At 43.0% G+C, this 27,987-nt stretch overlaps 1 protein-coding gene across 1 annotated transcript; it reads right to left on the bottom strand.

Moving 5' to 3' along the window:
* Positions 1–12: 12 nt before the first annotated feature.
* Positions 13–27,660, bottom strand: crebbpb (CREB binding lysine acetyltransferase b). The gene is made up of 29 exons (XM_087808416.1): positions 26,641–27,660; positions 21,945–22,537; positions 14,923–15,090; positions 14,129–14,378; positions 13,173–13,286; positions 11,892–12,137; positions 11,683–11,773; positions 11,460–11,588; positions 11,260–11,377; positions 10,961–11,192; positions 10,723–10,844; positions 10,466–10,648; positions 10,051–10,389; positions 8,861–9,031; positions 8,616–8,775; positions 7,819–7,937; positions 7,499–7,738; positions 7,329–7,417; positions 6,935–7,015; positions 6,799–6,855; positions 6,629–6,706; positions 6,481–6,548; positions 6,263–6,413; positions 4,680–4,940; positions 4,435–4,600; positions 4,114–4,281; positions 3,853–4,014; positions 3,409–3,690; positions 13–2,555 (listed from the first exon to the last, which is right to left on the bottom strand). The coding sequence occupies exons 1-29, from the start codon at positions 26,723–26,725 to the stop codon at positions 153–155; spliced, it is 7,326 nt and encodes a 2,441-aa protein (XP_087664542.1). The 5' UTR covers positions 26,726–27,660; the 3' UTR covers positions 13–152.
* Positions 27,661–27,987: the final 327 nt, after the last annotated feature.

Below are 27,987 nucleotides of genomic sequence, written 5' to 3'. Positions count from 1 at the left end.
AAGATGCAGTCCCTCGCTTAAGGGATCGTTCACAGTCTGTAGGCCTCGTATGACTCGTTTTTTTTGTCGTCCGTCATCTTTGTACATCAGCAAATACAAAAAAGAAAAAAGTGTCTTGACTTGACTCAAGGCCTTTCTTCCGTCCTTTAACGCTACAATCCTTCCACAAACTTCTCTAGAGTGTCCCCCGTCGTGTCGCCCACCATGCCCATGTCGTTGCTCAACCCCCCTCGGTTTGGTGTGTTTAGCTGCGGGAGCATGGCGCTCTGCTCTGGGGTTCCCATGTGTCCGTGCTCTAAGGGGCCCAACATGGGTCCTCCCAGGCTGGGATGAGGGGAGCCGGAGTGAAGGTGCTGGGGCGAGGGCTGCGGTTGTATCCGCGGGGAGGGGCTGGAATGAGGCGGCGGCTGCTGCTGCGAGGGCGGACGGGGCGACTGCACCGGCGCCGGCGAGCGCACCTGGCTGCCCAGAGAGTTCGTCATGGCTTGACCCGACAGGTGAGGCCCTCCTCCCTGGGCCTGGCCTTGAAGCATGTGCGGTTGTGGACTCATGGAGTTGGCCTGCGCCGGAGACGCCATCTGCTGCTTCAGCATCTGCTGCTGCAACATGCGCTGCTGGAGCAGGTTCTGTGGACCGTCCATCCCCATGACAGCCTGGCCCATTTGGGACGTGGGAGGGAGCTGGCCCATTGGCCCCCCGCCTCCTTGCATAGCCATATGCTGCTGCTGTTGCTGCTGCTGCTGCTGCTGCTGCATTCGGAGCTGGGAGTAGCTCACCTGCCCCGGCTGCTGCTGCGGGAACTGACCGTGCCCCTGTTGCTGCTGCTGCTGCTGCTGCTGCTGCAGCTGCTGCATCCTCAGCATCTGCTGCCTGCGGTACAGCTGCGGGTTCCCGTTTTGGGCGGCGTTCATCATCTGACCTTGAGGCCCCATCGGCATTCCCTGGGGACCTCCTTGCTGCGGAGCCTGTTGTTGCTGGGGCATCACTTGCCTCTGCACCTGGTTGGCCATCGCTGCCATGCTTTGCATCCCCGCCTGAGGGCCCATCATGGCCTGAGGGTTCTGCTGCGGCGCCGGCTGCTGCTGCTGCTGCTGCTGCTGCGGGGTGGGCTGGTTGTTCTGGTACTTTAACGTCCTCTGTTTGATGAACGTGGCCATGAGGTAGGGGTTGGATTTGAGAATATTGAGGACCTGCTGCTGCTGCTGAACGGAGCTGGGGGACTTCAGCGTGCGCAGGAGGTCCTGCAGGGCACTCGGGGCGATGTTGCCCGGCATCCCTCGGGGCATGTTCTGCTGCTGCGGCGTCAAGCCCTGCTGCGACGGGCCCTGAGGGGGCATGACCCCACCGGGCATCTGGAGACCCTGCTGCTGGGGCATCATGGGTCTCTGCATGAGCTGGCCCTGCTGGGACATGGGCGCCCCCTGCACCTGCGGGGCCACCATGGGTCCCTGTTGATTCTGGACTTGAGGTGGATGACCCTGCGGATTTTGCATTCCCGCACCCCACTGGTTCTGCTGCATGGTCTGCATCACCTGTGGCCCCCGAGGCCCCTGCATCATCTGCATCTGGCCCTGCATCGGCCCCATCATGCGCGGGTGGTTCATAGGGATTCCGTTCATGTTGTAATTTTGTTGTTGTTGTTGCTGTTGCTGTTGTTGCTGCTGCTGCTGCTGCTGCTGCCGGACCTTTGCTGCCATCTCGATCTGTTTGGCCACTTTCAGAGCAGCGAGCAGAGGCTGCTGCTGCTGCTGCTGCTGCTGCTGCGGCGGCGCCTGCTGCTGGGACGGTTGCTGCTGCATCTGGGGCGGCGGCTGCAGCGACGGCTGCTGATGGAGAGGCGACGACTGCGAGCCGGGCTTCCCTTGATTGATGGGCGTCGGGGGCTGGCTGGTGCGGCCGTTGTTGGGGAAGACTTGGCCCATGGCGGCGGCGTTGGGAGGCGGCTGCTGCTGCTGCTGCTGCTGCGGCTTCGGCTGCTGCTGCTGCTGCTGCGGCGGCGGCTGATTTGGCATGGGCTGCGGCGTCTGCGGCGTGTTGGGCTGCTGCAGCGAGTTGGGAGTGTCGGGGGCCGCTGAGGTAGGTGGGGACGGCATGGGCATGCCCCGTCCAGCCATGGTGGCCATTCTGCGGCGCATGAGCTGAGCCTGCTGCAGCCGGTGCTGCAGCTGCTGCTGGCTGAGTTTGTGCTTGATGTTCAGGCAGAAGGGGACGGGGCACTTGTTCTCCTGGCAGTGCTTGGCGTGGTAGCAGCACAGGGCGATGAGCTGCTTGCACACGGGGCAACCGCCGTTGGTCTTGCGCTTGCAGCCCCGGGTGTGCTGGACCACCCGCTTCATCTTCTGGCACGAGGGGAGCGAGCAGTTGGCGTTGCGGCACTGGCAGGCGTGGACCAGCGACTGGATGCAGCGCTGGATGCTGAGGCGGCGGCTCTCCTGGGGACTCTTGGACGCCTCTCCGCCCTGGCTGTTGCCGTCGTCGTCCAGGCCCAGACCCCACTTCACCATCCTGTGCTCGTGCCGCTTCACGTTGTAGCAGTTGATGCATAGATCGTAGTCCTGAGGGAGGGAAGAAATGACAATTTACATTAAAAAACACAATAGGATTAAGAATATAAAGATACATTTATACATCCAAATCTTTCTTTTCATCATACATAATCAATATTTAGGTAAGGTAAGGTAAAACTTTATTGATCCCTCATATTGCATATCCAACAGTACTGGATCGATACATGTATATCATTTAATTTAATATTTAACCTTCATTTATTTTTAGGCCTTCAGATTTGAATTTCATCATAGTTCCTTTAAGGTATTTTTTTTTACTTATACAGCAGCATTTATCAGTCAATATGCATAATTATAAGTGTCATCAGAAATATTTAATTAAACATTTCACATTTTCCAAACTTTTTATTACATTTTTATTATTGAATGTTTGATTTTTTTTTTTTTAAATAGTATAAAAAAATATATATTGAAAGATTTATTTTACTCTTCAATAATAGTTTTTTTTATACAGAGTTTGATATTCGAATTCCAAACAATATTATATAAACGTTTTCATATTGAATTTAAAAGCTACAAATTAAAATGTATATATATATTGAATTTAGAAAACGCATTTCTATATTTTAATATATCAAACTTGTAAATTCAAAGTTTTAACATTTGAAATGTCAAATTCAAACATTTAATATATTAATATTGTGCTCTTCCATGGGCCCATCTCGACTTTAATGTCAACATCAATTAATTTGGACCAACCAGTGGTGCAGAAAGGCATCATGGGAGTTCACCGTTTTGTTGACACCATAAGTAATCAGTGCCTCCTACCAACTTCTGTGGTTGTTGTGAATCATTTTAACAGCATATCCACTGATACAAAGACGCAGAAAGAGCCACCTACCTCGCAGACGGTGCAGTGCCAGCGCGTCTCCACGTGGTGCTTGCACTCGTTGCACGTGTACACAAAGCGGTCCTGGCCCTGGTTGTGCAGCTCCACCAGCATGCACATGCTGCTCCACTTGCATCTCCGCAGCGAGCTGAACTCCCAGTGCTTGTCCCGGGCCAGCGTCAGGAAGGCGTCGCGTCCGTCCATCAGGTCGCAGGTCAACATGGGGTCGGGGTCCATGATGGGGGGGAGAGTGTTGACGACTTGCCCGGAGTGGAAGTGGATGACGAAAAACACCTGCGGGCCACACGGTAGCAAGTTAGCACGTGGTTGCTAGTAGGTAACAATAGGACGGGAAAGAGGATAAACATTTCAAAATTAATGTTGAATTTGGTCCTGATGGGACACCGTTTCTGTCACCGTTTCCCGTCTAAACACAGTTAAGACCATGACACGAACCTCTTTATGCTTCTCCATGGTGGCGTAGAGCTTCTGGGACAGATCGTTCGCTACATTCGGCATCCCAGGCTTCTTCTTGTTGGCTCTGCTGACGCTGCTCTTGTTTTTGTTGGTTTTCTTGTTGTTCTTCTTTTTGGCGTTCTTGCTGTCAGCCTGGGCCCCCTGCGGATCATATCAAGTGTTCAAGTTCCAACGCTACAACAACGATGATGACCGTGTTAATGAAACGAAGTGAAAAGGTTTGGTTACATCATGACTCACCTCTGGCGCCTCACACGAGGCGGTGTTCTCCTCCTTCTTACGTTCCTCCTCCTCCTGCTCCAGCTCCTTGATGCTCTCCTCCAGTACGTTCGGCCAAAAGTCTCCTTCGAAGTAGGGGAGCTCTTTCGCGCTGGTCAGTCGGTCTTCAGTCGCTTGCTTGAAAATATCCTGCAAAAAAAACACTTTTTACAAAAATCTATTTTACATGCAATTGCACTAATGGGACACACGGGGGAGCAGTTATAACAACGCAGTTGGGCCGGCTAGTACCAAGACAGAAGTTGACATTTAGCCTTTCTAGACATCATCTGAAGTGCCGACCTTGTAGTCGTGGATAATCCGCTCGGCAAAGGCCTTGTCCAGCATCTTCCTGTACCACTCCTGGAGTCTCTTGGGCTTCGGGATTTTCTGGTCGGGCGGGTGGCAGTGAAAGATGTAGTCGTCCCCTTCACTGGGCGGACAGGCCCAGATCTGACCCATCACATACCTGGGCGAGAACATCCGTTAGTCCCACGAGCTTCACAACAAAAACCTTGAGATTTATAATCCCGCCGCCTTGGACTCACCCCAGTTTCCTCACGTACTCCAGGTACCCGATGAGGATCTCGTGGTAGACCGCGGTCCTTAGCAAACGTGGTTTGAAGAAATGAATACTGTCGAGGTATGATATGTAAACCCGTCTGGTATTTGGAAGAGGGCAGTCGGACCCGTACTCCTGGACGTGCATGCCGAAGAAACAGACGTCCACGCCGTCTATTTCCTCGAATGCGAAAAGTGCTTTGGTTCTGTAAGGGAAGCTCTCCACCATCTCACCCGAGTCCACGAACCTGGAAGAGCAGGAACAAGACATGTCAGAGAAATACGTTTACTGTTGTAGTAGATCATCCTGGATATGATTCTTTTGCAGCTAGTAATAGTGTGGTCCGGTTTCTTGTTGAAATAACCTCAAATTTATACAGAAAACAGATCAAAATTTTATAATTAAGTATTTCTTTTTGCAGGTAGAGCATTGCCATCTACCAAAATATGTATTTTGTTTAACCCTGCAATATATGTTCACACATAAGCCTTCAAAACTAACCGACCGCAACAACTGCCAAACACATTTGGACTTGATACCAGACAGTAAAGAGGAAGAGGCTGCTTGTGCAGGATTAATGGATCTGGTAGAACATCATCAACATCAGAAGAAAATATGAAAACTTTCTAAAGCCCTGATAAGTCTTCCAAGGAGAAAAACAAGTTTGGAAAGATTCCTCAAATAATGGTTTAGCGTATCCAGAGGAAACGAGATAAAAACCGTCCACATCTCATTCAGGCTTTAAAAGCTTACGACGAAGAGATAAGATGAAGTGAACACGTGATGAATTTCGTGTCGACATTAAACAGAAACATCAAGACACGATCGACAAATGTCCAACTAGTCGTGAACGTTTAATTATTCATGTTCCAAGAAGCAAAATGACTTCTTTGGGAGGGAAACGGCGTGAAATATTGTTGCAATAAACTACAGAAATGACCAGAAGGGAGAAGGTTGGTAAAAGATGGTAAATCATACGCATGTTTATTCGCTTGAAGGAGGAAAAAGGGACAACACGGCTGTATTACATAAAGAAGATGGCAGGTAGCTAGCAGCACCAACTCCTTATTACACTTCTCGTGAAGCACCTTTGAGTATTCTTAAAACCTAAGGTGAAATAAAGATGTTGCCTAAAAAAAACAAAAAACGATTTTTGGTGTTGCCTTCATTCATTTTAATGTTAAAGTTGCATCAAGTCTACTGACTCTTTCAAGAAATATCTTAAGACATTTTTATTTGTACAGGTTTTTTCTTCATTTTCGGGGACTCCCGTGTTTGTCTCCATGTTGTTTTGGCTTTTTAGAGTTTTTCAATTTGTATGTATTTTTAACTGTGTATTGCTTTTGATTTTTCAAGTGCTTTGTGACCCTGCTCTAGAAGGTTTTTACAGATAATTATTACTTACCTAAATTAAAACATTGTGCGTTAAACCTCCATTAAAAGCAGATTCAGCTGCAGCCTGAGGCCAATTTAACGTAACACCTTGTCAACTCCATCTTATCTCTCAACCACTGAATGAATGTGATGTTTTTTGTTGCCCTTCTATACGACTCTTCTTCATGAGCTCACCTGGACTTCATGCCGGGCTTGACCTCCACAGTTTTGTCCGAGCTGGCGACCACTCGTACGAACACCTCGCCAGCCTCCGGGTGGTTTTGTCTTTTCAAGTACTTATTTACTCTGTCCTCGATGTATGTGCCCAACCGTGTGGTCTGCAGTCCTTTAACACAGACAAAGATAAGATTAGTTATCCTGGCCTGGAGTGTCTGAGCGAGTGACTGACTTACTTTTGGCTGAAAACTTGTTCTCTTTCCTCGATTTGCCAGACTTCTTTAGACAGTTATCACATATGAATCTGAGGGAGAAGCATGAGTGACGTTTGATTTGGGCTTGGACTGAAATTAGAAGCACTTAAAAGTAATATAAACCATTTACCCTGACGGCCAAATGACATCATAGTGCAGCGCACAGATCTGGTGCATCTTCCTTCCACAGTCTTTACATTCAATGAACCTGCAAACACATTTCAGCTCACGTTTTAAAAATCATTTCAAGCTTAAAAACCATGTTTAAAATATGATACTTTGACAGAAACATTGACTTACGGTTCTGGATCCAACATGTCGTTTTTCTTCTTCTCAAACTGTTCTTTTGAAATCATGCTGAAAGGATTTGGAGACATAAGTCACTCATCGAAACAACGAACGTTAATAAAAGGAAAAAGACTGTTTGTCGACTTACGTTTGCGGCTGTGCTGGGTCGTCTCCTAGTGTCACGCTGTTTCCCTGGATTTCATTGAAGCACTTTTCGCAGAAGTGATACCTGTCCCACGAAAAGACGATATTTAGGTGAATTACTAGGTCATAAAGAGAGGCGGTAGGGTTGTTCATAATACATATATATTCATTTACATGTATTTTTTTGATACAGATAAGTCCGACACAGTGTCTAGATCTAGAGTAAATCATGTGCATTGTACAGGAATTATTTGCAGTTGCATCTCTTGCCCAACAGGGGGTGCAAATTCACCAATACAAAGTGCGAATCAAGAGTTTGTAGAAGAAAAGCGATTTTTACATATAATTTAGGACAATTACTATCAACATTTGCAGCTTCTTGGACCATCAATGTTTACCTGTTTTGGTAACTGTAGTAGGTTCCATCCCTGGAAATGGTGCACAACTGTTTCCCATAGCAACATAGCGTCTGAGGCGAGAACTCGTACTGTAAAGAGGCAAAGAAATGATGGATCAACACCACATATATACAAAACTGATCACATGGCGGGGACCTTGTGTCACTCACCTTCCTGCCACAGCAGTAGCCCAGCTCCTGCATGACGGGATCGATCTCCACCTCGAACACCTCGGCCAGTTTGCTGCAGCATTTGTATACGCGGGACGTCTTGCGGTTGTACAACCAGGCGTTGTTGAACATCATCCACACGTCGTCCACATATTGCCACGGCTCCTGGTACTGACCCGTGTCCAGTTTGCGTTTTATCGTGGACAGATCCATGGGATTCTTTACGATGTCAAAGTAGTCCTTTAACCAAAGAGGTGAGCGTTGGTTAAAAAAAACATTTTCAGAAGGAAAAATGTATGAAAACCAAAACGTGGACTTACAGGAATACACAGTAGCATCGGGTCTACAGGTTGTCTGAAGGGTAAAGATTCTGGGTCTTGTCTGTAGAGAGCCTCCAGTGTGGGCATTAGTGCTTGTCTCAGCTCTTCTGGCTTGAAAACTGAAGAAAAACAGTCAACGTTAAAGTTAGGTTTACAGTGATTACTCTCATAGTTCGCATATCACTGTTCACCCCCCACAGACTTTTTCTTTTTAATTATTATTTTAAAAAATGTTACTGAACATTTACTTATATTGTATCGAGCTGCAGTCAGAAGGAGAAAAGCTCTTTGTGGTATTACAGATTATTTTAACTCAGTGGGATGCACCGATTACCGCACACACCTAACTTAAGGTACCAACAAAACAGTTACTACTCTCTCCCTCTATTCTTTGATGCCTCCGTTTGTCAAAAGTGATCGAAGGCTGTACAAGGTTAACTGGGCGACTAAGCACTATGGGGTTAAAGGTCACCATTACAGAATGGTTGTTAATGCACCTCATATGAAATGTTGAGTTGCCCTGAAATTGTATTCCTAAAAGCCTTACTCATCCATTTGTGGTAATCAGTCATATTTTCATGTTATAAAAAAGATGTAGGTTTTTAAAATAATATAACTTCTTCAACACACCCTTGCACAGTTTAATGACAGTTTGGTAAAGGTTTATAAAAATTACAACATGTATTTGAATATTCAAACATTTAACCCCACTAATTCATGGATGCTGTTTAATGAAGGTTTTCTTTTAGGAATGTGACGCCCCGCAATATACTTGAAAAAAATGAAGTGGTTCCTACTTTTTTTGCGGCTTTGAGGGGAGGACTCGCCGTTCTCCTCCTCTTCTTTGGGTTCTGCCTTCATGACTGGCTTCTTATCCTCAGTTTCCATCGGCTCCTGCTTTGGCTCTGCAGCATCTGGATCCTCTTTCTTCACCAGAGGAGGTTTAGCTTCATCATCCTGTTCAAACGTAATCAATGACCGTCCATGAGTAACCCCTAACAAAGCGGGCGTTTGAACCGGCAGCTGAAATGTTTGCACGTACCTCCGACTTGACGTTTGCCTGCTTCTTGCCGGAGATGCTTTCTTCGTCCTCTTCTTCTTTTACTTCAGCTTTGATTTCAGAGGTGTCGGGCAGGGTCGGCTGAGAGTTCAGCTCGGCTACAGATCCAGGAGTGGGTACTCTGTTATCTATACTAGCAGCAGCCTGGGACAACTGACAGAAAAAGGACTTTTAATGTCATGAGGATGTTTTCAGAATTCATTTTTAATCCTCAAGTTCCTACGATGTAGTGGCATTTGCTACTTTGGAAAATCCTTGAAGCCGCTGACTTACAACTTCTGGATCGATGACATATTTCTTCAACTGAAAAAGTGTATTTATTCTCGCTGAGACTAAGTGCCCTTTTATTTCTTACTAGAAGAACTAACCAGTGTTTTGCTCTGGTATTTTTATAACATACAGAATTTGAAAAAAAAAATGTAAAAAAGAAATGCAAAGGCTATGTACTTTATTGTTTATTATTTTAGTGTCCCTTTAGGATGCTCGCATGGACTTGAAATCATTCATTTTTTCCCCCGATCGGGGCATATTCCAGAAAATGACGTGGTTGCCGCTAAATAAGTTAGTAAGTAAGTAATTAGGGCTAAAAGACAGCCAAAAGCATTGGACGACTTGTCATCTTTAATAGGCTGTAATTTGCATAATATTTAAGCTACAAAGATCTTATTTAGCCCAACAATTTCTTTGAATGATACGAAGAAAGTAACCATATTCATTATTTTGGAAATAATAATAAGGTAGTAGTTAGCGCACCGCCTTATGGACTAAATAAGGCCAAAAGAAATAAGTAAAAATAAATCGGTCGGGCTTTGTCCAGACACAGAGAAGTTCATGGCGGTCATTTTGAGCCCAAGAACATCTCTTTAGGACCCTTGTAGTATCCGAGAGAAGACGACTCAAGTGCCCTTTATAGATATAGATGTAATGAATAATACTCCCTTCAGAGATGGACGATTTTTTTTTGTATTCCTCAAAATGTAATTCATCGGTCAATGATTGTCAGGATGCATCATGTTTGTGCACAACTGAAGCATATTCAGGATCAAGTCTTGTGATGTTGATGGAAACGTAGGGTTTTGATAACTTTTTCCGTTTCGTTTCAATTGAATTTCTTGCACATAACGACCGGGAAAAGGTTATAAAGAAAGTTAAGAAAGGAAAAGGTTTCTCACCGGTGTGCTGGGGTGCTGGGCCTGCACAGAGCTGGGCTGCTGGATCTGACTTGTAGGTTCAGGCTGAGGTGGTAACGGCGTAAGTGGCTGGGGTGGGTCGGGGGTGTTCATGGCTGACGGGGGCAGAGCGCTGGATATATGCGTCGGGGTGGTGGAGGGCCCGCCCGTGGAAGCCGGCGTGCGGGGCTGTGGCAGCACCTGGGACTGTGCTGGAGTGTGGTGCTGCTGTGGCTGCATGTTGGGGGTGGTGTTGGGAGTTGGGTTGCCCCCCAAGCTTGCGGGGCCACAAGGCAACTGGGAGTTTAGAGAGCCCAGTGCATTCAAGTTTGAGCTTTGTTGCTGAAGATTAAGAGAGACAAGATTTAAAAAAAAACGTCCTTTAGGATTCAAGAGTCCAGGGTTCTACAAGTCTCACCTGTGGGACAGGATTCTGGTTCATGGACTGGCCCATGCCCACGTTCACATTCATGGCTCCACCTGTGCCTGCAGAGAACTGACCCTGCTGCAGGAATTGGCCCTGGTTGGGAGGGACCATGTTGTTTACGTGATTACCCATCATGCCTTGAGTCTGGGTCAGTCTTGACGGAGACATGCCCATCTGGAAGCGACAAATGTGAACATCAGTTTCGACGACGGCTGCGTACAAACACAACTCTGGGGAAAGTTCCTCACGTTTGGGACGGAGTTCATGTTCATCTGCTGCGGGTGGTTCATGGGTGAAGGAGCTCGTGCCCCGAGAGGCGCCTGAGACATCGGGTTATTCTGCATCGCCATGGGGTTGAACTGATTGATGCCTAAAACACAAACCATAAATGATTAGATCAGCCCTTTATGCCTTTTGTTGTTAGACTAAATGATTGTGGTAAGATTGAGACCAGCGATGAAAACAAATCCTCAAAGATATATTCACCTTGAGGCATCTGCATGCGGTTCATCAGCTGATTTTGCATGTTGGGCATAGGCACAGCTTGTGGCCGGGCGGCCTGACCCGGGCCCATCGAGTTGGGCTGAGCCATCCCGGGCTGCGGAGGTCCTCCAGTGCCCACCATGCCCGGCTGCTTCTGGATCCGCGAACGCCTTTTCTCTTCCAGTTCCTTCTGGATCTTGTAGATTTTCTCTGCTAAAAAGTGGTAATACTCGTCCTGACGAGACAGAGGCACGATTAATATCAAGATAATAGTAATAATTAAAAACATTAGCTTTAGTTACCCTGCTGTTCGCCGATTCATACATGTCACCCTCCACCTTGCGTGCATACGCGACAAGGTTCTCCATCCGTCGGTCTTTTAGTGCTGCGGGGTCGGGGGTGGGGAATATGGCTTGTACGCTGGGAAGATTAACGCAGAGATAAAATGAATCATCGCTTGTCATCATTTTTTTTATTGGAATACTTTTGTCGTCACACTTACAGTTTGTGCACCAGGTGGGTGCGCAGGTCCTGAGTGACATGTTCGTGCCAGACTTTACGTACCCCCGATGCAGATAGGGGGTTGGCTGCAGGCAGGTTTCCAAGACCTGACACATCTGACATCAGCTGACTATAAGAAAACAACAACAACAAGAAAGTTGTGTTAAGAGAGATGTTTTAAAAATAAAAAGATTGGGTTAGAAAGTTAAAAAAAAAAAACCCACTTGTTTAGTGTGGTTGGCATCGAAGAGTCGGAGTGCATGTCTGAAGAGGGAACCCCCAAACCCCCCGCCATCTGGTTCATCTGATTAGTGCCTAATGACGATTCATTAGAGAATTAAAGAATTAACAAGGTGTGAAACACAGTAGGTTTAGCACTGCTTTGATAAGACATTTCTAAAGAGACATAAATGGTTTCGGACTTTATTAATACCTAGTTGGTTGAGATTCCGAAGCTGTTGATGCTGAGGGCCCTGGGAATTCTGCGAGCCTTGGTTCTGCCCCGGGACCTGAGCGGGAGACTGGTTTCCGTAGGGCAGGCCCAGTGCGGCGTAGGCCCTCTGCATGGAGCTGGGGTCGATGTGGGTGGCGGCGGTGTTGATGTTGACCGAGCTCTGTTGGCCGGTTCCTCCGGTGCTGATGGTGTGTTGGAGTCCACCACCGGGGGAGCCAAGCATCGCTGCGAGGAGAACGGAAAGAAATTATATTTATCAATAAACAAATAGATAAACAATTCCATCAGTTGTATTTAGTGCTGCACTGATCCCTCAGCAGGCCGGCATGAGCATTTTGTTGAGGTGTGTGAGGTAGACTGGAAGAAAAACCTTCTCTGCACCTCTATTGCAAATGATGCATTCAAAGGATTGCATTTCTGCGTTCCAAGACCGTTGGGTATTTTAGAACTCAATGCAAATCACTCGAACTTTGTGGGAAAAAGAACATTATTTAAGGGATAAAGTATTGGGTTTGTCATTTATTTTCCTTTAAATATTATTGCATTTACACAGTGTTGATTTGTTTTGAATTATTTTATTATTATTTAAATTATTTATTATTTATAGTTATTTAATAATGGTTTGATAATCAATTAATAAAAAGGTAAATAGAGACTTTTGCATGAATTTAAAAAAAAAATCAAAAATCATAATCAGCCTGTTGAGAAAAAAATAACTGCGACAAAAAAAACAGTTCACTCCTGGTTGTATTTTAACTTTTAAACTGTTATTTGAGTAATTATGATTATCCTCCATTGTTGTGTTAATGAACGAGGAGGCTTTTCCCCGTCGCTCCCCGCTGTGTTGATTGCCGACAGGCAGCATGCTGCCTTGGTGGGGGATTTAAACCTGTCATAGACCGGTCCGGCCAATCGGAGAGCGGAAGGTTCCGTCATTGATAGCGGCAGCAGCAGAGACCCTCCCCCTCGGTGTCACATTACAGGACCCGCCCATCGAGAGGAAATTCTCTCAGTCTAGCGGCTCTTTGCTCGGAGAAGCCAGTGGCTCCGAGGCGGCGCCTGACAACCTGCAGGGGGCACCACTTCGTACAACAGACGGACCCGAGCGCTACTATTCACTGATCAGATGAATTCTACTGGGATTAACGTGCATTTATACTTCTTTATATTTAAATATACTACTGGAATATCGACAAGAGAGATTTTGTGAGTAAAGGTGACAGCGTTTGAATACAGGAGAAGGATGACAGTGACACTCACGCTGCTGATTCCGCTTGTCGCTGGCGTTCTTCAGCGGGAGGCAGACCGGACAGTCGTGTCGCGTGCAGTTCTTCCAGTGGGAGATGATCTGTCTGGAGGATGCACAGTGGGCCACTGGAGAGGAAGAGAAGATACGTTTAGGTTGATAGTCCAGTCTCACCACTGTGTATAACGGTCTCATCATTGATAAATCCAATATTAATTTAAAGATTTAGCTGTTCTTTTTTCTTTTTAAATAAACAGGGTTTTCCAAAAAATAGACAAAAATAGTCCTTATGTAGGACCTGGGGGCCAAATCTGTCCTGCCAACTGATTTCATGTGATCCTTTCGGAAGGTTGGCTCAGAATAAAAGTGCCCAATGTTAAAGGAACCGACAAACGACTTGCTTTCTTTTCAGCTTGTTCAACCCGTAAACAAGGGTGCTAAAATATTGGGAAATTATACTCCTTAGGATTTATTTTGGGGGTAATAATAATAAATAATAATAAAGTTGTTTAATTCTACACATTTTAAAAGATAATTGGCACTAATTTATGAGATCTACTAACAAATAAATGTTTCATATTCAAATATGACTGTTTTCTTGCGGTCTTTTAAACATGACACCATGTTTCCTTTTTCAAATAAACATCTGGACAAACAAGTCGTTTTTTAAGCAAATATCCAATAATTGATTGACTTCTTAGGACACTCCATTAGTTTTCAACTCAAAAAATTAAATGTAAGCCAACTGAATAACAGCGCCACAAAGGCATCAACCGCAATAAACTCATTTGGAACCAGAGTTAGGGGGAAAAAAAGTGTGTGGTCACTTTTTCTTTTATTTCGCTCACAAAAAAACGCTGCCTTGAAAACTAACAACTCTAATGATGGCTTTTCACAGCTTCCATGCCACTCACTTCCAAGAAGCTTGTTAAGAAAGCTTTATAAAGCTTGGTTGCTTTCCGACACTCACCCAGACAGGACTTGCCGGACTGGCAGTGGGTCATGTGGTTGAGGACGTTCTTCATGGTGCGACAATGGGGGAGCGTGCAGGCCCTCACTTCCCCGTTGGCCTGCTCCTTGCGCTGGCACTTGTGTGCGTGAAGCAGCAGGACCAGCTGCTGCTGAATGAGTTTGCGTTTCTCCGGGTCTGCCGTCGGACCCCCGGCCACGCCCCCGCCTCCGGGGCCCATGCCCACCGACGCTACCTGCTGCATTTGAGACTGAAAAGAAGATGTTTTCCTTAACATTAGTTCATGAGGAGATTCTGGAGCACAAGAGCTGAAGGGCTCTCGACATATAAACACTCTTTAAAACAAGAAAGACATCAGCCGCAGACACTTCCTTTATGGCTCTCCCGTGGAATTCGCAGATTAGGAGTCGCTGATTCCAATTTGGGATTTAAACAGTAAGTGGAACAAGTCTTTTTAATTTCCTAGAATAAGTCATTTTGTGTGGCCTTCCATTAATGTACATGTGTATCTCCTGACCTACAAAGATGTCTGAGATTAGGACAAGAAAAGAATAAGAAAACTGATGATGAAGGGAAGAAATTAGCGGCGAATGTTTGACGAAAAAAAGGGCAAAACCAGACATAATTAAGGCAAAACCACTATAAAATACAATTTTGTTGATTGCTCAAAGTTAATGTGATTACATGTAAAGAACTTTGAATAAATAAAGAGGAAGGACTTGTATCTATTCAACTAGGTTAAGCTAAAACAATGAGCACTTAAAAGCAGATGCAAAGCCTGCAGTGACACCTACCATGTTTGGCACACTCCCGGCTCCTTTCAGGTCTGAAGGGAATTGTGGAAGATTGGTTGGAAGGGCCGACTTGTTTTGAAGTTGTTGGGTGTTGACCCCAGTTCCCCCCATCTGCTGGACGCCAGCCTGACCATACTGCTGGCCAAACGGAGCGCCGGACATCCCCATCTACAGAAAGGAAGACTTGTCAATTGGGGCACAAGGTTGTATAATGTGTATAAATCAATAGAAAAACACAGAAAAGTGATTTAGCTTGTGTGTGGTTTCAAAAATGGTCGAAATATATTAAGCTATTACAATCAGTCTTGATGGAAACATTTTATTTTAAGATGCTATATGACATATTTCAGTGGGAAAGAAGGGTTTAAAAAAAAAAAAAAAAGCTTTATATGGATGGAAAACTGATGTCGAGCTCATTTTCTGATTCTATTGTTTAACCATGTAATAATCTGAGTAAACTGTAATACGAGATATTTCTGAGAAAAAAGTTGAGAAGGGGACAGAGCAAGGTTCATAATAGTATAAGAGAATAGATAAGTACTTTTCGTGCTATATACTGTAGTTTGGCTACATTCAGTGTTCGAAATACCCGTCTGCAGGTCGATTTTCAAGATTGCAGAAGAAAAATTAAACAACCTGCAATTTTGCAGAATGAAAAAAGCCTCTAAAAGTCGGATTGGATACGGTGAAATAGCTTCGATCCATCAATTTGATCCAAGCAGTTTAATAACTATATTTGTCATGTGCCGGCGCTGGTGCAGCCGCTGCTGCTAACAACAGAGCTAGTGGCTCTGCTGCCGAGAAGATGTGAGCAATTGTTTGAAGGTAAAAAAAGAAAAGAAAATCGCTTCACAAGATTTAACATCACCAACTTGTTTAAACATCTAGAGAAGCATCACGACAAAAGTGTTAACAGAACTGAGAAACAAGAAAGACGAAACCAAAATGAAGCAACTGTCAACTTTGCTGTTCTGTAGAGACGGGAGAAAATTTCAGTCGACTGCCTGAAAGTCAACAATAACAAACTTTCTTGTTAGCGTTAATGTTGACTTCATCATTGGAATCTGCCTCGATCCAATAAATAGAGAGTTGGTGTTTAATACTGGTTGAATGGAGGCTGTGTGTGTGTGACGTCAGCGGACACTCAAATGTCCCAAACTTTAAGACGATCAATGATGACAAAAAAAACAAAAAAACATTTGACAAGTTAAGTTTAGTTAAACTCTATACTAACTTACTTTTACATTTTAAATAAACCTGATTTAAATTTTTCAGCGACAGCAGAGACACCAGGAACCTGACCCCTGCTGCCCTCCACTCCTGGCCTCACCCACCTGGAGACTAAAGACTCATACGTCAGAATGCTGTTCATAAACTTCAGCTCAGCATTCAACACCATCACCCCCCAGCAGCTCATCCTCAAACTGGACCAGTTGGGACTAAACACCCCCCTGTGCAAAGGGCTGTTTGACTTCTTGACGGGGAGACCACAGAGAGTGAGGGTAGGCAGTAACACCTCCAGCACCATCACACTGAACACAGGGCGCCCCCAAGGATGTGTGCTGAGCCCCCTCCTCTTCACTCTACTGACCCATGACTGCACTCCATCATCCAGCTCCAAACTCTTCATCAACCACATGGTGCCAAGACAATAATCTCCACATGAACGTGGAGGAGACTAAGGAGGTCATTGTGGACTTGAGGAAAGTGCGTAACCAGCATCTACCACTAACCATCTACGGAGCTGCAGTGGAGAGGGTGAGCATCACCAAGTTCCTGTGTGTGCACATCTCTGAAGATCTGTCCTGGAGCCAGCCCACCAGCCCCTGTACTTCCTTCGCAGACTGAGGAGAGCAAGAGCCCCACCAACCCAATGATGTTCACCTTTTACAGAGGCACCATGGTGAGCATCCTGTGAAGCTGCATCACCGGTTGGTAAGGTGCCTGCACCGCGTCCTGCCACAAGACGCTGCAGCACATTGTGAGAGCATCTGAGAGGATCATTGGTGTCCCTCCTGGACATTGATAACACCCGCATCACCAGCAAGGCCATCAGGATCACTGGTGACCCCACTCACCCGTCCCACAGCCTCTTCAGCCTGCTGAAGATTTTGTTTTTTGTTGATTCTGTTTATTAGTTAATTATTTACGTATTGTTGATTATACATTTCATTTAGTTGATTATTTATTTTTATTTATTATTTATTACTTATTTTTAATGTCCTTTCATTGTCTACATGTTTTTGCATCGTGGGTCTGACAGGACTACAATTTCATCTATGATGTATGTCTTGATACATGTATATTTATTTAAATAAAAAGAACTTGAACATACTATCTTACTTTTAAATCGTGTTGATCACAGATCAAATGATGATCCAAGTTTGAGGATCGTGACAGAAAACTCACATCATTATTCAATAAATCCTGCATGAGGAATTATCTGTCAATACTAATGTGATTATTGAGCGTTTCTTGAATTTAAATCGTGTTTAAAACAGTGATCATGAACTAAAGTCATCCGGACCTACAGTATATGCAGGCGCATCTTTTGTGAATCAGATACAAACTACTTTATTGGATTTGTTTACATAATTTGTGTTGTTCTAAAATGTCACTTCTCAGAAACTGTTATAATTTACTACAGATGCTGTTCACATCCCCATCATGATTTGTCTTTCCTTAATGTTAACACTTTTTTATAGTTACAGGATTTGTTTCTTTAAATAGATTTTAAACATTTTTGGAAGTTGCAATAATCTGCGTTTAATGGGGAAAAACTAGGCAGCATCTGCATTATCGCCTCATACTTATAGATGAAATTGTTTTATCAGGATATCATTTCCTCTGCCAAGGAGATCATGTCATCACCAGGGTTAAACCATCCGACTCGCTTTCCCACAAACCATTGGAAGATTCATCCCTCTTTCTACTGAACTAGCTGCACTGCTCAAGCTTACATTCTTGATCGTGTATGTTGTGCAATTTAGGTTTGAGGGAAACTTCTGTCCCATTGAGCTACGAACAATATTTAAAATGCTAAAAAAGGGTACGGAAATATATTGGTGGGGGTAGAGGGGAAATGACAATCACAATTGAGGTTTGAATGAGCTGCTTGGCAGAGGTCTGTCAACAGAGTATTTTTCTTAAAAAAAACAATGCACAACCCAAAAAATGAAACTTATTGTTCTTCTACTTTTCAAGTAGATTTGTTTTGCTCCTCCGATTAGACCCTCAGATGTCATCACCGATAACCATGAACCTCCCTCTGTCGGCACCTTTTGTCGAGCGGGTGTTTGCATTTCTGCCGCTGGTGCTGGAGCAGACGGCGGAGGCTCGGCCGATAAAGAACCAGAGTGATGGAGGGTCTGAGAGGACGTTCATGCTCAACAGCTGAGCACTAGTGCAGTCTGCCCCTCCCCCCCTCAACATTGCACAAACACACAGACGCCTTGTCGCTGTGGCATTCGAACAGATAACACCATCGAAACATCAGCATTTTTCCCCACTTGTCCTTTTTTTTTTTCTTCTCATCCTTCCGCCAACTAAATGGCAAAATAACTGGACTTGACGTTTGGCTCCTTTATCAAACACCAAGGGGCCTCTGAGGGGAAACTACTGGATGGAGTACATGAATAGAGAGTTTAAGTAAGGGACACCCGTGTTTACGGTGCCAATACACATATTCTTTTTTTCAAGTTTCGTTACTCTGCCTTCGGCTCTATTCTCTGGACCCAATTTTTACAGCCCCTGAGAATATGTAAACAAAGTGGAGTTACAAGTCTGTTTGGGTTGCTTGTAGAATTACAACTTTACAAAAAAATTCAAATGACGCTGCACATTAAGGATGAGTTGGAGTGGCTAGAGAGCTTTTACTGCTGAGCAAGAGTTAACTTTTCAAATACGATAACAGTGGACAGTATGAAGCCAAATAAATGAAGGCGCCACTTAAAGGGGAACTAATGTGAAAATAACTTTCCTTACTCACTCTCAAGTTTCAAATGTCAAAAGTCCACCTCAAAATGAAGTCCCTCATCATGACCATGTTTTGAACCTACTACTTTATAAAGTTCTCGCCAGTCTGAAATCTTGGCAAACGAGAGGTTACGAGAGCGGAGTCAATGATGATGTAATAATGGCCACACCCCTTCTCCAGAAAGCTGTAATCACGTCCCACTTTTTTAAATACAACAAGTTCCTAGGAGGCGGATACTTCCAGGATTGATGACTCGCTCTGACAAACACCAATGCTTGACCAATGACAGCAGAGTGGGCGTGGCTATGGTAAACAAGATTTCATCTCCAGAAAACTTTTTTCCAAGTACATTTTCTAATGTATATATTTCAATGAAAAAAAAGATTTTTGTTCAAACAGACATACTGATGAGTACAATAGAGTCCAACATCTATTAAGGGGACACTTAAATCAACACATTATTGTCCTTTAAATAGTTCAGAAATAATCTGTTATTGTTCAGAACTACTTCACACACAAGACGCAGCAACAACTTAACAAGTTAACTCAGCGTTTTAAAAGCAGAAACTGCTCACTTTTAACAATACAATATGAATTAATTTCACACGTTATCCTTCTTTTATTTATAACTTCATGCTACAGCCTCCATGTGATTCAAATAGAACCCAAACAGTGATAGAAAGTGGGAAAAAGTAAACCTTAAAAGTGGAAATTAGGGCTGCAAGATATACTGGAAAAATATAGATATCGCGGTATTGGCACGTGCGATATGCATATTGTAAACATGTGCATTGTATAAATTAAGAATTTGACTAACCAGTGTCACATTCTGTAAAGTTGTCAATTTGTACTTCTATGTCTCGTTGTTGTTTACGTCTCCGTCTACCTGTGAACTGTGTGAGGAAGCTCGCTAGTCTCGGTTGCTATGGCGACACGTCTTGCTGGCACGCTGACTTGGCTCAGTTTATACAAGGAAGTAAGACGAACTAATGAGCTACTTAAACGCAAGTGATCCAGTCACTTATCTCTTTCAACCCTCTTCGCTAAAGCAACATATTGTAATTACTTTTCATCTCGTCTCAGTTGTTTTCACTGTTGTTTCAGATCGTAGAACTTCCAAACAAGTGTAAACCTGTCCGTCTTCGCCGTATGCTCATGAGCTAAGATGTTAGCATCAGGTAACTTATAAACCGTTCTGTGTGGGTGTTCAAGGAGGTGGATTTATTATTGATTTGGTGATATCGCGATGCGCCAACGGCTCCTCTCTGATGTTGCTTAGTTTCGCAGGAAACCAATGCGAGTCCTGTGAAACTGAAAAGTGATATTTTTCTCCGAACATGTCGGCACCGAAGCGCGGAAATAAACAAAACGGAAATATCGCATAATTTTCCATCTCTTAACCCCTGGACGCCCCTACAGTACTCGCACCAGCGCTCAGCTGCGTGTGCATGCAGCCACAATTTTAAATGAAAGAAAAAAAAAAAAAAGTATCGCATTAATGTCGATATCGCAACTCAATACACCAATATCGCACAAATTTCCAATACCGTGCAGCCATAGTGGAAATACGATCAAATATATATATATATTGCAAACATGGATAGATAGATTAACTTTATTTCAAATTCATTTGTAATCCCCCTCCCTTTTTCGTGAAATATTTTTTTCGGTCAAAAGTCAATGTTTTTTCGTTTCAGTTAGTGGACGACATCTCGCCTGGACTATTGCAACGGTTTGTTTTCATGTCTTAACAACATCTGTCTCGCCTGCAGTTAATAGAAAACTCTGCGGCGAGAATTCTGACCTGCTCTAGTAGAAGAACTCACATTTCTCCGATCTAAGATCTCTTCACTGGCTGCAAGTTACTTTCAGGGTAAATTTTAAAATTCTGGTTCTTACTTTCAGATCTATTCATGGTCAGACCTTCCATCACTGATCTGATCCAGCCTTACACCCCAGCTCAGGCTCTGAGGTCTGTGGATCAGAATCTACTGATGGTTCCTAAACACAGTTCAGGACCAGAGGAGAGAAATCCTTCCAGACTGTTGCTCCTAAGCTTTGGAACGATCTTCCTCGGTGTTTGATGATCTACTGACTCCTTTAAGAAACATCTTAAGACATTTGTATACGTGCAGGCTTTTCCTTTATTTTCGGTCCTGTCCTGCGTTTGTCTCGATGTTGTCTTTACCTTTTAAGTATATATTTTATTGGGTATTGTTTTGTTTGTTTAAGCGCTTTGTGACCCTGGTCTAGAAAAGCGATCAATAAATATTACTTGCATGATAAATAATTGGAATTGACCAGGGAGTAACATCCTGTTTTTTTAAATTTAATTAGCACCTATTTATGGCGTTTATTAATTTAAAGTAGGAAAAAGGGGATACACAGTTATTCCAGAATCACCCAAGAAAATCAGCAAAGTTAAAACTTAAAGCTTTTTCTACAACATATAAAACCCCTTTCCTACACTCGTACAACACTGCACTTCTTACTATAAAATGTCAACAAGTGTCTCTATTTCGGTAAGAATCTACCCTTTGGAACTCAAGTTTAGCTCCACAACTCTTAGAAGACACAGACCATCATCATCATAGGGTTTAAAAACCAATTCAATTTTTTACACAAAATACACAGAAACTAGGGCTCCTTGACTTCCCTGAGCCAATCAGGAAGGAGGATACTGGAGAGTGACTTAATTAATGTCAACCATTGGCCAATACGGTGGTACAAACCGTTGTTATCATTTCACAAATGAAGGTGGCACAGTGAACCACAAACGGTGAAGACGACAATTGCTTGATAATTCTATGTAATAACAGTGTCGTAAATGTCAAAGCAAACTCATTTCAGATCATAAACGAACAGAATAGTCAGAATAAGTTCTTAACCATTGTGTTGTCTCTGGGTCAAGGTGAACGACTCCCCTGGCTTTCAGAAATACAAATCACCTTGACTCAGTGACAACACAAGGGATACCACAAACACATTTACCAGAAGGGTTAAAGAGCAGACGAATACAAGTGTGTTCAAGTTGAAGAGCTCCTACCTTATTCATGTTTCCACCTTGTTGAGCGTTCAGGCTGTTATGTCCGCCCAGTTGGGATCCACCTTGGGCGAGTGTTTCCGCCAGCACACTGTTGCCCACACCGGGTCCTGCTCCCACTTGCGATCCAGGCATTCCTTGGCCCTGGTACTGCATGCCAGGTCTCCCTCGCCCACCTGGTCCCAGAGACCCGTTCATGACCTGCCCCGTCGGGCCCAGGACTCCGTGACCCTGCCCACTGTTCAACATGGTCTGGTTAAAGCCCATCCCTCCGTTGCCTTGTCCCCCCTTCTGGGCCTGGGGGGACTGGTGGTTTGGGGAGCCCTGGCCAAGGGGGCTTTTACCAAGCACCGCACCGAGCTGGTTCCCAACCATGCCGCCCTGTTGGGGGCCAGAGTTTAGACCACTTCCGAGGATGGAGGAGCCTCCCGGCCGCAGCAGTTCAGAAAGTTGCTTATGTTTGGAGGCGGCATCCATGACCAGAGAGCTGAGTCCAGGACCACCTCCTCCGCCAGGCATTCCCATCTGAGACAGGTCACCGTTTGGGATGAGCTCATCCGGAAGGTCGTTCTCCAGATCAAGCAGGGATACGAGATCTGGGAAAAGGAACAGCAAGTTCAGGGATCCGCAGTAAAGATTTCAAGTGTGAGTTTTTATTAATGTTTTTTATTAATTATTGAACAACATAGAGCCAACTAAACTTCTAGTATTCATCACCGTTAAATAATACATGCGGAAAATCAGAGCCGTTCACATTTTTTACGAGAGCAAGTGTAAATGTGTTTTATAAAACGCTGATGAGAAAAACTGTGACTGACTAAAGCATTTTGTCCAACTTGTGGCTCACTTAACCACCCGGTCACACCCACAGTCATTCAGGAAAAGACAACTCCTTAAAGTAATCATTGCATTTTAAATTCTGCAAGTTATCCAACCACTCTCCTTCCAAAGAGCAATTTGGCATTTCTTGCAATATTTCGGCAGAGATGATGGGTGAACGAGAGTCCAGAGAAACATGGATTTGCTCACCAACCATGAGTCTTCAGGGAAAGCTAAAGTTTATGATTTAGTTTTGGAAAACTGTGAAACCGACTGGAATGGGTTGAGTTTTAAAAATCCGACTTCATAATTAAGTTAACAGAACAACCACAACTCAGTTGAAGGCAAGACATCAATAACCAAGGTGGATTTTTGAAGGAGCAAAACTCCATCATCACAGGGATTGGGGGGCTCTTGAAAGTCTTATGATTCTGAAATACCATTACATACGTTAAGAAAGCAGGCCTTGCGTCTTATTTAGATCCTTTTTTCTGGAGGTCACACTCCAACCCACATTATAACGTAGAGCTGTTGCACCAAAGGGTGGTCTTTGGTTCAATACCACTGGAGAACCTGACCAAACAGTACAAAATAAACTTTGTAGGTCTCAGATCTAAAACAGTTAATTTCCTGTGAAATTGACATTGTTGTCTTAGTTACGATAGAACAAACATAACAATACTTGAGTGACGATACAACGGCATCATATAAAGTTTGGAATCCTACTACTGAACTGGGATCTGAATATTCAAAATCCAATGTATCTTGGGAGTTTTCCAGATTCTACTAGTGAATTCCAATCTCTACTAGGAGAAATTGGAATCCTATTACTGTATTGGGATCTGTATATTAGAATTCCAATGTATCTTGGGAGTTTTCCAGATTCCACTAGTGAATTCCAATCTCTACTAGGAGATATTCGAATCCTATTACTGTATTGTGATATGAATATTGGACAATATAAAAATAACTAGGACAAATGGGAATTCTACCAGGACAATCTCCAATTCTAATAGGAGAAATACGGCTTACATCAAAATGTTTTGAGACTGAATCATTTCACACCTAAAATGTCATCATAGGTAAGCCTACATTCACCATTACTAGTAGGATTGTAGTGCTAGTAGTAGATTGGAATTCCAATCTGTACTAGTAGGATCTGGAATCCTACTGGATTCCAATCTGTACTGTGACTTATAGATATTAAAGACAATTAATTAGAAATATGTTTTACAGTTGTATTTCACTTCCATGTTGATTGATTGTTTATTTATATTCTAACAGAAAACGAACATGCTTGGTCGTGAAATAAAACAAATGAATAACCTAAACTTGGATCACATGGTTTGCTTCACCATTTCTCAGATTAGTAGAAGAGCTAAAGATAAAACACAACTTTTGTTCATTTTTTGATCGTTGAAGCAACAAGCAACTCTTATTTCCATTTTATCCTTGTTTGACCTTCTGTTAAGCAGAATTTTTTTTTGAATTTCTTCATTTCTTCTGCAACTTTATCTATAAACCCATCTTTGTGAAAAAAGTACACACTTAATTTCTTAGTTCAGAACACAAACTCCATTATGATGCGCATATTGGAACGCTTCAATGTAATCTTGTTCTACGCATATGCCCGACATTAGATTACGAGAACTGTCTCATTTAGTAAGTTATAGGATAGTATTTGAACTTAAGGTGCAGAAAGGGATCAGATATTTGTCTTATTCTTCTGATTCATTGAGATAAAACTACTTTGAGGGCTGGGCTTTTTTACAGGTTAGAAAGTCCAAACGCTAGTGACCCATTCTCCAACTAAAATTCAAGTGAGTTGAAAATGTACAAATAAAACAAGTTATCGTTATTGATGAAGTCAATTATTGGGAACTAATATAGATGGAAAGCAAATAGTATATTTTTAAACTGACGAAAAGCATGAAGTACTATTGTTGTCGCTCCCATTAGGTTCATTTGCGACACCATCATATGTGTCCTAGAGCTTTATTGAAAAATGGCCGCTTCACATGTAGTTTAGATTCCTACCGACTCACAATATCAACAATAGCATGCGTCAATTTCTACCTAGTTGCAACTCCAGTTCTACGAACACAAGCACTCTTACAAGTTTACCATTGGTTCATTGGCATCGGAGTAAGAAAAAACAACAAAGAAGTCCATTAGAAGGCAGAGAACTTAAAACAGTCGTTTTGCATTTAAGCTACAGCAGAAAAATGGAATTAACGCTAGAATACTAAAGTAATTGATTCCTGAATCCTGTGTTACACCATTGGCAATGGAAACTAAAACATACATCAGAATCATTAAGATAATCAACCAACTGTTTGACCCCTAAACAAGATAATAATATTTCTAGTTCAATTCACATTTAAAAAAGTATATAGATATGGGTTCATCACACTGGAAAAAACGTATCCATGTAATCTATATTGCCGATTTTTTTCAGGTGATGAACTTAGGTGACCAGTCTTTTTTTAGTGTTTCTCATCAGGTTTGACAGGTATACGACTAGCCTACCCTAGGGCGAGTTGAAATCCACATCCAAAGCGGTTCATCGCCAAATTGCTGCAAGGTAAATTGGAAAAAAATCTAAAACAAACATTTTTTTTTGTTTCAGCTGAGGGAAGGGCGTGATGGCAGAGTTGGAAGGAGAGAAACTACGACACCAGAAGAGACGCTACTATGCAGAAGAAAATTGAATTCATGAAGAGAAGGTAGGATACGATAAGTTGAAATTAAACTATGAAAGGAATCAGCCACACTTTAAAAGTGAATACAAGCGTAACCAACTTAGTACCAACCAGAGCGAGAAGAAAACATTTTAGAAACATGTACACGTGCATTTGTCGATGTCTGAATATCGGTAGTGGTCCCTCACGCAAGTTTCACGTTTTATCGCAAAAACTGTAATATTGCTGGAGCGCCGTATTCTCCGTTCGACTTCGACAACACAACTCTATGTTCGGATCGACCGAGTACACAGTAGTGTACTGTCACTTCCAACACTAACTTAAAGAATATGATCACTTAAAAATACACCATAACTGTGCTTTATGTATTCATTACTGTACATCTAAACAACTCTGGGCTATACATTTTTTTTGGTTGCATATTTTGAGAGAAATTTTCCTTATAAAGTGCTCACTAATGGATAAAAAAAATGGTAAAAACCAATTATTACATTATTTCTCCAGTGTCACTATTTAGCAAGCGTTCCAATGATGCCAGCCCTTTTAAAATATTGTAAATATTAAAACAAATGACATTTTTAAAGTTGGATTTAACAAAAAAAGGCACACCTAAAATATTGAATAAGTATTTAATAGAAACTTATATTGTTGTAAACACAACATAGGATTTTTTTGGTGGTGGCAGCGCAGAATAAAAGAATGAAATAAGAAAACTAAATAAGCAAAACAATAATCCATTACTTTGTTAATATTTATCAAAGATAAACGATACTTGATCGTCTCATATTAATTTATTTATATTGGAGGAAAAAAAGTACTCTTAAAAATTGTACATGCATACCTACAACATTCCAAATACATTTGCTTAGATCTGGATTTTAATTGGATGATATTCTTATTGATTTTATTATATACAGTATATTTTTTATATATATTTTAAACGTATAAATAAGTTTCTTTTTATAATTTTAAAGCTTGATTTATACGTTTACTACACAAATGGAACCGTACACACTAGAAAGTATCATCGCAGTGACATGTAGTTTATAAGCGAAAAGTGTTGCATCAGGTTTGCTAAATTCAAGTTCATCATGCTTTTATGGGATGTTTTTTATTTTTATTTGTGACGATAGTTTAGTTTCAGGTGGTTCTGAGATGCCGGTTGTCACGTGACTCACCTGGACCGTCCGAGCCGGACAGAGGTGAATTCATCTTGGGTCGCTTCGCCGTCGGAGGTCCCACGTCCAGCAGATTATCAGCCATGATCGAAGCTGAATGTCTTCGTTTTCGCAGAGAATTTTTTTGGCAATTCCAGTAAAAAAAAAAAGAAAAAAGACGGAGGGTTTTTGTTGTAAAGTACAATTTTCTTTCTTTTTTTTTTCTTGACTGGCAGCTCGTTGGAAACGCTGCCTGGAGAAAAAAAGGCTTCAAAAGAAAGGCAACAGCGCCACGCTCCGCCGCCGAAGATCACCCCATAATAATCCACGACCCAACACCCACATAATCATCCTCAATATTTCACCCCCTTAGAAATGACGTCCAAAACAAATAAATAATCGATCATAAAATGCCACACAAAGCGGAAAGCTGTCCCCGCAGATCGCCGGTTCCGCGTCCGTAGAGAATCATTTTTTCCGAGGCGAAGCGAACGTCCATAAAATCCCCGCACGGCTTAAATAAAAAGAGCAAAAATCGAGGAATATTTTCTATGAAGTGGATTATTTTTAGCGAGGCTGTCGAGCGAGGAACATCCCCGGGTGGAGAGACGGCGACGAGCGGCGCTTCGCTAAAAGGGAAATCAAATATACAGTGAGCTCCTCGACGCGAGCAAAAAAAACCCGCTTTAACCCTCACATGTTCGCCCAGAATCCCGTCCAAATGGCCGATCCTTCGGTTCCACGCGAGCAGAGTCCGTTTAAGTCCGACCTGGGTCGCTCCGGGTGGGTTTTAAAATTAATGCTCCCCCAGAAATCCCGATTCTGAGCCGCGTCAAGATGGCGGCTGTTGATTCCTCCGATACAAAAAAAAGTTTTTTTTTTCTTCCCAGCTAGACTGTGGGGGAGGAGGGGGAGGGGGGGCAGCGGGCGTAGTGACGCAGTGACGTAAACCTGAGTCCCACCGTGCGTCATACGTCAAATACTTTTGAGGCGAAACTTCATCTTTTTCTTTTTTTTTATTAATACATCTTTTTTTTTAGGAATGCATCAAACTTTTATTCCTAGGAAGATTTTTTTTGTTTTAATTAAACAAAAAAAAAAAAAGGTAAAAAATAATACAACTTCAGTTGCAAACCATTCTTTCATATATAATTCAGATTATAACATTAAGCGAATTAATAACAATTAAAACAACGAATTTCGCCTTATATTCCACATTCAATAAAACTTTACCTGCTGGATAAATTCCAAAAAAATAATTTCGATCTCGTATTTGACCCAGAAATACATATGAGAGAGATGCCATATGTGACAAGGGATACCACAAACACATTAGTTTTCGGGCCTTTGGGTCACCTTGACCCCAGA

Source organism: Callionymus lyra, chromosome 15 (genome assembly GCF_982586985.1).
Source record: "Callionymus lyra chromosome 15, fCalLyr1.hap1.1, whole genome shotgun sequence".
Lineage (NCBI taxonomy): Eukaryota > Metazoa > Chordata > Actinopteri > Syngnathiformes > Callionymidae > Callionymus > Callionymus lyra.
Note: the sequence above shows the minus strand (reverse complement) of the source record. Positions and strands in the feature narration are given on the sequence as shown.

Coding starts and splice junctions, on each gene's coding strand:
- crebbpb (XM_087808416.1), bottom strand. CDS start 26,725: ATGGCTGATAATCTGCTGGACGTGGGACCTCCGACGGCGAAGCGACCC. Junction 15,091..21,944: donor AAGGTGGAAACATGAATAAG/GTAGGAGCTCTT, acceptor TCCTTTCTGTAG/ATGGGGATGTCCGGCGCTCC. Junction 11,589..11,682: donor ATGCCAACCACACTAAACAA/GTGGGTTTTTTT, acceptor GTTTTCTTATAG/TCAGCTGATGTCAGATGTGT.